Consider the following 14358-nt stretch of genomic DNA (forward strand, 5'->3'; position numbering starts at 1 on the left):
ATGGATATTTTATCGAATCTTAGAGTGCTATTTCTTATAGTGGAACGACATATTTCACCAATCTTTTTTCATGTCGAGATTTCAACGCGTGTCGCGGCATACATGTAACTATCGGCTGTGATAAAGTAAAGAAACAATTACAGATTGGCAATTATTTGGAATCGTAAAATTGTAAACGCCGCGATTATTTTGCATAACCTTCGTCGCGTAACGTTCGTGTAACTCTGCCGTAACGCGCCACGTAATAGAGACGTGTGTAGTAAGAAAATACATACATGTAATTGAGATACGCACGGGGTCTTTACGACCCGAACAGATTTACGACGGCAATTCGGACACGTTGTAATTTCGACACGCGAAGAGAGAGAGAGAGACGAATGAAGGGAAGAAAAACTATGAATATCCTCGATCTGCATCGATTTGAGCGGGCGACGACGCGTTAAAAACCACTCACAATCAGTGACACGTGGAGCGCACGTGCGCGATAAGTGGAGGAAGACGATGACGATCCAATCACGATTATTCGTATTACAATCGAGCAAGGTGTAATTGCCCGCAGGTCTCCATAAGCGCAGCTGTTACATTCTCGCACGGATAAAACAAAGATCTGAGATAATTATTTCATAAAAAAAGGGAAAGGGTATTTTTCTTCGTATCTCATATATTGACAATTTATTACGAAAATAAGGGAATAACATGCGGGTAAGGGAAATCCCTTTTAACACCTTTAATATAATATGCACGACGAGCGACCTTCGGGGCAATTTTATACGCCGAAGTGAAATGCCTTCGGTAAATCACTCCAGGAAGCTTGATACGCATTTGGCACTCCAACAATGCGCGCCTACGCGCGTGTACACGCGTGCAAAACTGCGTTGTTTCGCGTCGGTGCATAAATTACATCTACAACACGCGTGTATAGGTATATAGGTAGGTAGATATCACGTGCACCCATACCGAGACGAGTATACATACCGAAATTATTTCGCGCTGCGATCTACATATTCAACGATCGCGAGCGTTTAGCGAGGAAGAAAACCGCGCGGGAATATGAGAGAAGAAACAAGGGGAGGGAGAGATCATTTGTTAAGGAAACGAAATACGCGAGAGAAAGAGAGAGAGAACGAAAAACAAGGACGGTGTGTCTCGTAAAGACTGCGGTCTTTCGTGAAGCAGGTGTAAGCGAGCCTCTTTCGCCGCGGTGTATCTTACCACCCGGTAGCGGAGCCCTTAGATTCCTACGGCACATCCTTCGTGCGCGCACCACCCTTCGCGACGAAGGGGATGGAGGAGGGAAGGAGGCCAGCGGCAGCTGAATCTCCGCGGAAAGTGGCACCTGAACGCGCGCGAGCGTTCACGATGGAAACCGGAGGTGCGGAGCTCTCGGATGAAGAAATATCGGTGGGCGCGCACACCTTAGGACATCGAAACGACCGCTTAACGAGGATCTAATTTCCGTGGGACGTACCCGTGAATATGCGATTTTCGAAATAACAAGCGCACCCGGAGCAAGTGTCGACTTGTCGCCGAGAGAGAAATTTCCTGCGACTTACATGAAGTCGATTATAATCATTCGTATAAATTTTTACGTCCTTTTATGTCGTCGAATATTGTAAGTATGGTCGCTTTAAAAGCGATGGTGAATATTTCATTCGTCGCGAGAGATAGGATCTCTTTCTGAGATGCGTAAAAAAAAAAAAAAAAAATAGAATATTAAATATTACTCGAGTGAGGGGAATCTCAATTTTCAATTCACTCTCTACTTTATACTTTTAGCTGTCAAATTCATCCTCTTTTGAACCTATTTAATCTATATAGTCTTTTATCTTATCGTTCATTTTATTTAATTTAATACAAATTAATTTCTGTATAAATCAAACCTATCTCGAAATCCTCCGAAATCTACAAACGTGAGAAAATTAAGATTAAAAATGACAAGAAAAATCGAATTTCCGAATCAAAGATATATTTTCGGTATACTTTTCTTTTCATCTCGCGCGTGTTACAAATATCAGGGCGCGATTGATCGATATCTTAGTGTTAACAATTAATTCGCAAGGCCAGGAGAGTCCTTCGCGCATAATTTTCACGCGGAGATCGTATCGGAGCGGCCCCCTGGCGAATTTATTAATGGATTCGCAGTCACGTGCCCTTTTATCTCCGGTTTACCGCGTTTCTTGTTTCGCGCTAATGTTCGATAACTTACGGCCGCCTCATTCGGGAATTTCGAAGCATGCCGATATTTACGACTACATATATGTATATGTATGTAGCCAGCCACTTTTTTTTTTTTATGACGCGCATTACGCTCGACGGCAGATGCGCGCGACCGGCGGTCGGCGATGTTTCCTCGACGAGCGAATCGAAAGTGTTTTGTGAGTGAAATTCACGAACACGCGGTGTAACGGAAACCGACGAGGCCGCTCTGCCTTCCTTCGAATATTCTCCACCAAAAATTCGATCGATATTCGACGGATATTACTCGGAATGAATCGCGCGTCCATAAAAATCCTCAAACATTTTTTACGACGCACGAATATTTAAAAAATAATTGCGCTACATTGTATACAACGATGAGTGTTTCATTTTCGAGAAACTATTGTTCAAGGACATCGCGCAGGCACGCGGAATAATGACGAACTGCAACAAGAGCAATCGAGAGCTTTGCACGTGGCCGCGCAACACGCATTTCAACGATGCACTCGAAACGCGCTCGAAGTATACACTCGAAACTGTTGTAATCGTTCGGGCACAATCGGAGCAGCAACAAGAGAGCCATTGCGTGCCCTCCGTTTTTATTTTTCTACGCGTGTGCGCTTTTTTGTCTCATCGTTTTGCTTTCACGAACCCTTGCGGAGCACTTATTAGTTGACCGTTTAACAAATGCTCTTTGGAAAGAAAATTTCTCTCGTTCGCTACCCTTTTCTCAGATCGCTTTTCTTTCTTTCCTTTCTTATGTATACGTTTGCATATCCTTTTTTAAAAAAGATATGTAAAGCCGATACTCGCATATATCGAAGTTTATTGTTGTCGCTTTTCCGTGATGCTCATTGGCTGTTAAGATTCGCGTTGTACATTATATTTGTAGCATCGAGAGGCTGTCATCGCGAGGGTTAGCAGTTTGATAGTATTACAGCATATTTTAAAACTGATATTATTATTTTATTTAATTTTATTTTGAACAAACCGTTAACAAACTACTAACCCTCGCGATGACAGCCTCTCAATGCTGTAAATATAACGTACAATGCGAATCGAAAGTCAATCAGCATCGCGAAAAAGATGCAACAATACTTGCGAGAATCGACTTACAATTAACATGTCTTTTTTAGAAAAAGATGTTATAATATTTTAAATTCGATTAATATTTTTGACAATTGTCAGCTGATTTTTGTCAAAAAATATTAATCGTGGATAAAATATTACATATTATTTAAAATATATTATTATTTTAATATTTTCAACATATTATATACACGTCCCCCATAACAACTATAGAAATGTTAAAATAAACAATTTTCACTCACCGATGCGTACAGTAGCGGAGTTGTAGTACACAGCACACGTTGATCTGAAAACAAAATATTCAAATTATATATATACATATGTGTGTGTTGAATATCTCAACACTGCAGTTTAGAAAAAATATTTTTATATTGCTTACCTCCCAGTTGCCCCGACGTCGCCCGATGCCTCCCTGGGCCTCCTCCTCCTCTCTTGGTCCATGGTAGCACTCGCGACACTCGCGAAAATACGAATAATTACGATCGCCCGACACTTTACACGGCACTCCCGACACGCGAAACTTTACACGGCACTCCCGACGCGACGCGTGAGTCACACGCGTATTTCGCGCATTGCACTTGCAATGTGAAAAAACGATGCGAAAACTATAATCGCGCGAAACAACAACGCGTTCGCGCGCAGCTGATCTACCTGTAACAAATAAAATACATATATATAATTAGAGCAATCTTATTATTTTTTGCATTATAACATACACAATATAAATATGTAAGCTAGAATTAACGATAAATATATCCACGGATCGCAACACATTCGCGCGCGCGACAACAGGTTAAGTTGGGTTATGTTGGCAAGAAATTTTGCATTCAATTTTTCGCGAAATATGCGTTTCCAACAATTACGCCTACATATTAACGTTGAAATTATGATATGCGATTGATAAATATTACAATACAAAGGTTAGAAATTGTTTCCAACGATTATGCTTACTAATTAATCACAGTGGGACGCAGCTCCAACTGCCTGATACTCGCGGCGTTTCGGTAATGGCCGCGGCAACTTCACTCTGATAGCGCGCGCGATACTATATACATGATTTAATTAATTAAAACTCGGAGGAGATTCGTTCGAAAAAATATAGCTTTAGAAAGAAAAAATATTAATCGAGAATAAGGTATTATAACATTATTTACAACATATTATTATTTTATAACTTTTATCATATTATTATTTTAAAATTTAATTAGCAAATTTTCGCTTTATTAATATTTTTTGACAGAAATCAGCTGATTAAAGCGTTAATTTGCTCATTAATTTTAAAAATAATAATATGTTTTAAATAATATATTATAATACTTTAAACTCAATTAATATTTTTGACAGTTATCAGCTGATTTCTGTCAAAAAATATTAATCGAGAATAAGATATTGTTTACAACATATTACTATTTTAATTTTTTAACATATTATTATTTTCAAATTTAATTAGCGAATTAACACTTTAATCAGCTAATTTCTGTGAAAAAATATTAATCGAGTTTAAACAAACTTTATATTATTTTTAAAAAATATCATTTTTTTAAACATAAAACCGAAGAATGGCACGCGCTTGTGTTGTTCTAGTATGTCTTAAATGAAAAGTATTAGTCACTGATGCGGTTACAATTATAAATACAGCACTATAAATCAGTGAAATCTCACTGAAAGAATCAGTTGATAATAGTGATTGTTTTAATTAATTATATCTTAAAATGCGTCTGATATTATAATATTGTATAAGAGATAATTTATTCAACTATCACTTTAAATAAAGAATCACTTTACAAATAAATTATTTTAAATAAGAGAGATCTTCATAAGTCACGGATAAAAATTTAATTAATCGCAAGTGACTTTTAGAGCTTTGTAGGTGGATAGGTAGGTAGGTGGACAGTCGCCTAATTCGATCTAACTTCGAACGAGGGTAACCGCGCGCGGTGGACGTCTCAATAAATAAGGCGCTAATTAAATGGGCATTTTGCTGAATTTATCTCCGGCACGTTGGCCGCTGGCCGTTATCCGTAAATAAACCGATATTTATAACCCGGGTCGCCTTTACATATATTTTATGCCGCGAGGATCGCAACATCGGGCGGACTATGCGCGACGAAGCTGCATTTTCTGCAGTTTCTGTCTCCTCCAATGTTGAAGTATTTTATTCGGCCCGGGGTGGAGGTGTGTATGTTCATACGGGAACACCGAAAGAGAGAAAGAGAGAACACACACCGGCGAGGATTATAACGCCCCTTTTCCAGCCGTGTGGCCAGCGCTCGCGCGACTACTATAAATCTATGGAGAGTTATGGCGCAGCTCGGGTTTTGTCTTAATGGTCAACCGTGTAATTCATGGACGCGGGTCACCGCAGGCACCGATGCGCCTGGAATCCGGGCGAGGATGCCTCTCCTCGCCGCGAGAATTTTCCGCGGGGACGACGCTGCAAGGAACGTCGAGGGATCTTCGGCGGCGGGAGATCTTCCCCGTCGGCTTCACCCGGTTTTACGATTTATATAAATTAGCCGTGCGGTCGGGTCGAATTTAAAAGAGAAGGTAAATGATTATCTTATGTTCTAGCGGATATATCATCATTCTATAATAAACTCTTCACACATTATGGTATAAAAATATGTCGTATCTTTGCGACTTTTAAAATAAGATGTGTGCAGGTAACTTTCGAATTAATTTGTGAGAAAGAAAAAAAGTTAATTTTTTAAATTATTTCGCAAGAAAAATTTTAAATATCCTTTAATAAATTTATAGTCAATACTATCAAATTAAACACTCGTGTGCCGACGAGTCAGTAATTCAATCGGCAATTAAATCGCGACCAATTATCTCGCACGACTCGCGAAAAATCGCGCGTAATTAATCAACGTACACGTAGTACGTACTAAAGTATCGACCAACGTCTTTCTTATCGTTTTTATCGAGTTGGACATACCGCGCATTCCAAAATCTTTGTGTCGAATTTCACGACGAGGAATCGTGTAAAGCCTGGTAGCAGTGTATAAATCGGCACAACTTAGATGTCTGATAGGACGATTGGCTAAGGCATGTGTTTTGGCGAAGAAAAAAGAAAAATCTCTCCTCTCGCGTGATACCTCTTCTCAAATCTTTTCGGGTTTTTGTTTTTTTTCCATAAAACGGAATGGTCCCTTGCATCGACGACTAAATTGCAACTTAATTGATCGCTTTCCGTGAAAGTAAACAACATTTGTACTGTCGACACTCGAATACGATAAAAGTAATCTATATATCGTAATTACAACTATATATATTGTAAGGCCTACAAATGATGTCATTTAATCATGTTTATTTCACGATTAAAAATTATTCATTGAAAATTCCAATTCTGTTAAGGAAAAGATTTATGTAAAAATTGTTGACATACATGGGTGTATAATAAGTACAAGGCAAACACATTTATTCATTAAAAGTCGAGGCCAAAACCGTCGGGTCTCGCCTGCAAAAAGTTCATCACCGAAAGCTCATTACGTCGATACGCGATCTTTCGCGCTTTCGCAAAACTTTGCAAACTTCAATCTCCGTTCGGCTCCGCTTCCTCGTCGAAATTCTCACGGTTCTCGTAATTAAAGCCGGTAATGCGGGACGAGATCCGCCTTTACATTTCGGTATTACCTCTCGATTTCTCGACGTGATCGATTAACGCGTATAATTCTCGAACGTATTTGCGGCGCGAGAAGGCCGGCCATTAAATGCGATGGACGATGCACTTCACGCACAACCCATTCAAAGTTTAAAATATACTTCAGGTTGTACGTAATTAAAAAAAAAAAAAAAAGAAATATTTGCGCGCGTCGTCAATTTTTCCATCTTTGTTAATTATGTTTCATTATGACTCGCGATATTTCTTAACACGATTAAATTAATTATGATTTTCCGCGAAACTCAGGCCCGTAATTTGGCATTTATATTGGCAGATACATATTATTATTCTTAATATGAGTGACGAAAGGCTAGAGGAATCTCGTTAAAAGAGGCGGATTCGATTGCCTCAAGGAGGAAAGGAGTCGGGAAGGTCTCGCGAGAGCCCAGTCGAGGGATCGGCAAGGAGAACGGCGAGGGGTTTAAAGGGAGGAAAGCAGAGAGAAAGACGGAGGAGATGGACCAGCTTGTGTCCCCTTCCCGCCGCAGCCGATACCCTTCGATCCCGCGGCATCAATCTCGCGCAAAAATTAATCTTATGGGTTGCAGTTTTCATATTTGGCAATAATTACAGGCCTCCGAGACCTCCACCCCTCCGGTCGATGAAACCCCTCTCCCCCTTTCGCCCCTTTTTCTCTTCCCTTCCTGCTGCCTCCTTCCGTTCCTTAGAACGCGCTGCCTCCTTTAATACGGTTTCGCACGAATCTAATATTTCCCCCGTATATATATATATAGTATAAATTATCGGCAATTAAAATGGGAAAAAAATGGAAACGAGGGGTTGCGTACCAATATCGGCGAAGAGAAGGACGGAAGCTGAGGAGATCGCAGGGCGGGGAGAAAGATCCTAAGTGGTCTCGACTAGTTGCGCGGCCTTTCTATTTTTTTTTATTTTTTTTTTTTTCGACCCGACCTCAAAGAGAGAGAACGGTTTCTCTTCGTAGAAATGCCCGGAGAATGGCCGCGGTGGCGAGATCGATCTCTCATGCATCGCGAAAGGGGAATCGTGACCGCGAAAAACCCCGGAAGCCATCTCCGGAGACTGCGAGATGCATCATCGCGCCGAGGTGTATCGCGAGCTCTCGCATCTCGTTTCTCGAACTCTCTCTCTGGTAGGATTTCTTTGCGAATCTGGATTATATCCAAAATTATCTCCATTGAAAACATCCGACCGCAGAGAGAGAAAAAGAGAGTTCCCACGAACAATCCTCTCGCGCATAAAATGTTTCTTTATCATCGTAGCGTGAGCTGGATAACATCTTGTGCGTCCGTAAAGATTCAGATGGAGATTCAAGAATCTCTATCCGGAACAAAGTCGAATTTAGATATGTAATACGCCGTAATTTCTGCTTTTAAAGCTGACTTTCTATAGACAATCTACAATTTTTGATTAAATTTGGAACGGAATTTTTTTTTCATAATAATTTTATACGAAAACATTTGAAGAAAAAGAAATACACACATACATAAAATATAAATCAACACGATGCATAGAATTATAAGTAGATTTGTGTTTCAAATTATAGTTCGCCTAAAGTGGGCTTAAGTATAACTGACGTTTCTGTCGCGATGCATTCGAGATATTGACACTTGGTATATCTTGCGAATAATCTTATATACCAGAACCGTCTTCCAGTCTTACGACGAAACGATATCGATCCTCCTCGGTCCGGAGAGAGCCCTCGATACTTCTCGATCTACAATACACCACGTACAACCAATAACGCCGGCTGCAGCGATCGTTAATTCGTCTCGATCGAATGAGGCGAATAAAGGCGTGCTCCGAATCTTACTCGAGGGATGGGGGGGACGAAGAGTGCATCAGAGGGTCGAGCGGGGTCGGCAGGGGGAGAAGCACCTCCGTGGAGCACGAGGGAGAGATTTAGAACGACGCAGTGCCTATTGGCGTTCGAGCGGAACGATATCTCGGTGGTGCAGACATAAATCCCGGCACCACGTACACGCTGCACGCCCCCACAGCACGCCCCCCATTAACTTTTTAATCTCTCCTGCAGGGGCCCCGAGCCGGTCGCGAGAGAAACTGCAGAGAGAAAGAGAGAGAGAGAGAAAAGGAGAGGAGTGGAAGGGAGATCGGCTGCTATCGGGGCCCCCTTTTCGGGGTCGAGCATCTAGTTAGCATCCTTTCAGACACGCGGTCTACCAGTCCGCCTCGCCCGAGATGCATCCGGATATCGCGCCGATCGGACCGACGAGAAACACACGTTTCTCGTCGGCATCGATTATGTAGAGAGAAAGAGAGAGAGAGAGGGATAAGAGCGGAGCCAACACGATTTACCATCTTCGTGGGAAAAGATGTCACTTGGCATAAAGAGTGTGCATAAAGAGTTAATATTAAGGAGCATTAATTTAATTAAATAATACGATATTAATTATTTTTATAATTGGCTAATTATTATTTTCTTAAGAAATCTGCTATTAGACTCTGTCTCTTTCGAAAGAGAGACGAAGATCGATTGATTTCAATCAACTTTATGATGATGCATTGTTATGCATCGTAATTGCAACGAGACAAATGAATAATAATTAAAGACCGGCACAATAAACTATTTAAATTTATAATCTTATATTTTTATTATTTTTAACTTTCTATAAAATTAAACTTCCTTATAAAATTTTTCATTAAAAAAAATTTATTAACTTTTTATTTTTTAAATTGTTTCTTCAAAAAATTAATTTCTCGATTCTGAAGTTATCGACGATATTTCGCAAATCTAATAAAGTCACCGCACGCGGAGATTGAGCGAGCGGACGTAATAAAGTTGCGGAAGTCGCGAAATGATAGTTAACGGGACGAACGAATGAAGATTGATTATCCCGCACTAAATCATCTCCCGCGTCCCGTCATGGGCACCCATAAACCATAATCGGCCAGAAAGCGTTTAGGAAAGACCGGCTGCTGTGGCCAGGATCTCCCAAAAATGCTGCTCTATATCTTTGTGACATCAACGAGATCATTTATACAGATTATTCTAAATGTTTCGTAGAATAAAATAACAGTAAAAAATCTGATAAATCCTTTCGAAAGTATTTTTCAGATAAAATTTAATAAGAAAATTTTTTTTATGTGTACATATATACAAAAAAAACTAAATTCTTAAAAATTTCAGATTTTTCTAGCGAGTAATTATTTTATACATATTAGTACAAACCGACTTGCAACGCGAACGAACACTCGGATCAGGACTCGTCATATCCGGTCGCATCTTATTGTTAGCCGATTACGACGATACCGCTGCGGCAATCATCGCGGTGGCCGTGGAAGAAGAGTCGCGTCGAATTAGAGAAAATTACAGAACACCTCGTAAATACATCGTCGGCTTAAGTGGTTGATTGGGGAGATCGTGTATAGAAGCGGACTACCGCTAAATTATATCCCCGACAAGGCCCCGGCTATCTCCGCGATCGCGATCGCTCTTGTAAATTAAGGCACCGAGAGAGAGATACACCGCGCGCGCGTTCCTATCTTCTCCACCGCGTGTATCCTCCTCTTTCTTTCTCTCTCTCTCTCTTCCTCTGTCTCTCGGAGATATCGGAAGCGTGTTCGCGAGATTGCACCCATACCGATAAACGGTGTGGACACGCGTATGCTGTTAATATTGCAAAACAATACCGAATTACTTGTATTCTCGTTCGAAGATGAGACTTTTATTATTAAAAGCAAGATTCTCCGCGAAACTGTTTCTAATAAAATCAATATTCCTACCGAGGGTAGCAAAGCGAACAATCGAGGCATTTTAATTGGCAGGCATACAAGATAAATGTGGAGATAAATTTGTGATAAATAAATCAAAGTGCAAATGGAATTTTGTTGTAAAAAAAATAGTAAAGACAGATTGGCAAATTATGTCAGTTTTCTAACGAAAGATACGTACAAAGGACATAAAGTCGCGGAAGGGTCAATTCCGGGGAAGATTTACGTTCCTTGCCTTACGTCCCAACTAGCTGAATATTCATACGAGAGACGTCTTCCGTGCGTCGTAATTAGCCAGAAGTGAAATAGCATTATCCCCCTTGTAATTTCGAAGCGAGGGAAGGAAGCCTCTTCCTTCGGCGCGGCTTCTATCGCGACGAAATCGCGGAAGAAGGAGGGATGGACGACACGAGACGGGAAGGGTGGATAATCGAGGTTAAAAACTCTCGCGACTGGGCAAACATAAGCGATGAGATGAGTGGATGGAGGAGATCGTCTTTGCATATTATACGCCGGGGCCGTTTAAGGAATACGGGGCTGGCGCTTTAAGACTTCGGTAAATATCGTAATGACTGCGGAATACTGTCGAGGCGTGCCGGAGAGAGTTAACCGACTCATTTTTGTATCACCTTCCCTCCCCTTTCCCCTGGTTTTCACCCCTGCCGTCTTTCTTCTTTCGCCTGCTTTGCGCGGGTAATAATATCCTCCTCCTTCCTGTCCTCGCGCGATAGGAGCGCGAGGCAATTTCTTTCGCGGCTTCCTTATTTCGCGAGCGCTCTTACACCTCTTCCAGAAGGAAATCCGAAGATGCGGTAAACGCATCTCGTTGTGCGTAGAGTCGCGCCTTCGTAGAGAAGTGTCATGTCTTATTAAAATAATTTAATTATCAAATGATGCAAGAGATACATTTATCTTTTAAGATCTAGATATAATTGAAAACAAACTTGTCTTTTGATAAACGGCGAGGGAGAAGAAGTTGAACAGACTCTTTCTGAATCTCTTCTGAAAGAGTCGAAAATGGCATCGCCTTCGCACGGCCGGATTAATGAGATTACGCTCGACATGTCGGGACACAATTGACGAGAGGGTAGAAAAAGAGAGAAACCGAGACAGAGAAAGAGATGAGCGCGCGGTCTCGATATAACACGCGAGTAATATCGCGCGGCTCGAGTTCTCGCGCCCTCCCACCTGCGATCTGATTAAAGGGTCTCTCTCCCCCTCTTTTCTTTCTTTTTTTTTCCTTGCTCTCCCGACCGCCAGCTAACATAAACATTATGATCGAGCCGGCATAAATACATCGCATTGGCGGCGGCCGAATCTATACGCGGGGGAGATCGAGGGGGGAAGGACCGAATGGGGAACCGGGGGATTTCTAGCACGACGAGGGAACGCGCGAATTCGATCCGCGGTTTCCACGCCACTGCAAAGAACCGCGGCCCGCCGCTTTAATATAATATTATTGGCTATTGATAAATTGTCGATAATGATGGGTTAGCCACCCCGGCCGCGTGTGGGAGGGAGAGAACGAGAGCTCTTTTCTTGGGGCGTCTCCGCATCCTCTCTCTCTTTTTCTCTGTCCCATCTCCTCTCGTCGATTCCTCGCGCGCTCGAAGCGAAATTCTTGTTAAAGTCTTTCTCCCTCTTTTTCTCGCTTTCGTACTCTTGATTTTTCTCTCGCGCTCGGTCGAATACCTCGAAAGAATAAGAAACGAATAATAGAGAGGAAGAGAGAGAGAGAACGAAAGAAGGAGGACCCGGGCACTTTCGATCTCGTCCAAGAGCCCGTCGAAGGAAAAAATAAAGAAAGGAAATCACGAGGAAGGGCACGGGTACCCTCGGATAGGTTTTCGCACGCCTCGAAAGTTGGGGCACGATCGACGATAGAATCCAGAATACTGGGAAGAATATAAAATAAGCGGGGATCTAACAAATATATACATGTACAAGAATCGTTTAAACAATAATCACTTGTATACGAGAATAATAATTTACCAGATAAACGTGCATTCTTCACTTTCTGATCAATCGTCACGTGGTGAGCCTCCTCGGGCGTTAATTATGCCAGGAATCGGCGATAATGAAGATATTCGCGCTCGTCGCGTCTCGAGCTACTCGCCCTCCTCGCCGACTCTTTGCGTTCTCATGCAATTTCCTCTCCGTCGTATCGTTAAACGCGCCTTATTACCATAAGCGCGCGCGGTCGAACGCTCGCAACGCGTGAAATAGATATAACTGAAGCGATACCCAGATTTCCGGTAAGCGTCCGCGCCGAACAATACCACCGCCGGTAATTACGTAATTCCGCAATTTAAATGCGCCTCGCCACCGACCGGTTGTAAAACTTTTCACGCCGAGGGGGGTGAATGCGCGAGAGAGTCTTACGCGATCGTGTTCCGGTACATAAAAGGTATAGTTGCAAAAAATCCTCGTGCACCGGTGCACGATGCCTTCGTAGATTGTCGATACAATATTTTAAGTAAATGAAAAAGATCCTTAAATCGTCCCCTCTCTTAATGAAGCGCGTCGAATTTATTTCAGTTTCCCATAGATCTGCCGGCGAGAATAGAAGCGAGCAATTTTCGAAGCTAGAACATCAGGCTATGCCAGCCAGATGTCCAGGTAAGGCTCGAGAATTCGCACGGAGAAAAAAACGGGCGGAAACGGACCACCTCCTTATTAAAAGGCGAGCGTGGACCGGTGTGTCGAAAATAATTTAAAATAAAGTAAGGCTTAATTAATATTTCCTTTCGATACAGAAGAAAATTCTGGACTTACTTACCGAAAGAACGACAATTTCTAATCGAGAGTTCCGCGATACTCGAGTATACCGCGAACGTTTGTAATTCGTAGCGCTTTTAATTAATATTTAATTATCTCTCGCGTACACAGCGTCCCGGAGTTAGCTGGTCTACGAGGGAATATAAATAAGAGCGCGCCCGCGTGGGATAAGAGGCCGCGTTACACGTGAAGTGCCCCCGCGTGTACAGTGTCGGAGGGGGTAAGTTATGACTTAACGAGGGGTTAGCGTGATCCCGGCCACTGGACAAGCCCCGGGTGGAAGCTCACCCGCTCTCGTGTTTAAACGGCTGATTCTCTCTCTCGAACTTCGTCCTTCTCCGCGCCGCGAATATATAATCGGTTAGCTTCCACGCCGGAAGCGGGCGCAAGGTTTCCGTGAGAGGACGATATATTACACGAACAGCGTATACATATATATATATATATATATATTATATATTTTTTTTAAAGAGGCCCAGCCGCATTCACGGAGGCGATTCCGCGATTTTTCTTAGCAATCCTGTTATTTTCAAATACATATATATATAAATGAGACTCTTAAAGAACCAGAAAGCGCTTGAGTGCAACTTGTGATAGTTGAGCCGGAAATAGCGATAAACTTCATACATCGCGCCCGAGAAGGCAAAGTAAAGCTTTATTTTTACACTTGATATTTTCGCAGATTTCGAGATGCCTAAGAGCTGTGTAGAAGAGAAAACCTTGGACTCTTGTCGCTATAATTTATTGCAATTATTGCTCGCGTGCCTGATATTAGATCATTATCGGATTAATAATTGAATTACAAGGCACGCGTCATCAAAGTATTTATGGAAATACGTATCGATTTGAAAACAAGAAAAAAAAAAACAAATCGGCTATGCTATTATATGACTATGCATTCTGTTTTAATCGTTACCGAT

At 41.8% G+C, this 14358-nt stretch overlaps 1 protein-coding gene across 1 annotated transcript in view; it reads right to left on the reverse strand.

Moving 5' to 3' along the window:
• LOC145946208 (uncharacterized) overlaps nucleotides 1-14358 on the reverse strand; it is a 327696-nt gene that overhangs the window by 246636 nt on the left and 66702 nt on the right. The window contains exons 4-5 of the mRNA XM_083055734.1: nucleotides 3665-3936; nucleotides 3528-3571 (exon numbers count right to left, since the gene is read on the reverse strand). Of these exons, the coding sequence (XP_082911860.1) occupies nucleotides 3528-3571; nucleotides 3665-3726 (106 nt within the window). The 5' untranslated portion in view covers nucleotides 3727-3936. The remainder of the gene's footprint in view (nucleotides 1-3527; nucleotides 3572-3664; nucleotides 3937-14358) is intronic.

This window comes from Prenolepis imparis, unplaced genomic scaffold (genome assembly GCF_030444845.1).
Source record: "Prenolepis imparis isolate NDT839.2.m4 unplaced genomic scaffold, iyPreImpa1.0 SCAF_15, whole genome shotgun sequence".
Classification (NCBI taxonomy): Eukaryota; Metazoa; Arthropoda; class Insecta; order Hymenoptera; family Formicidae; genus Prenolepis; species Prenolepis imparis.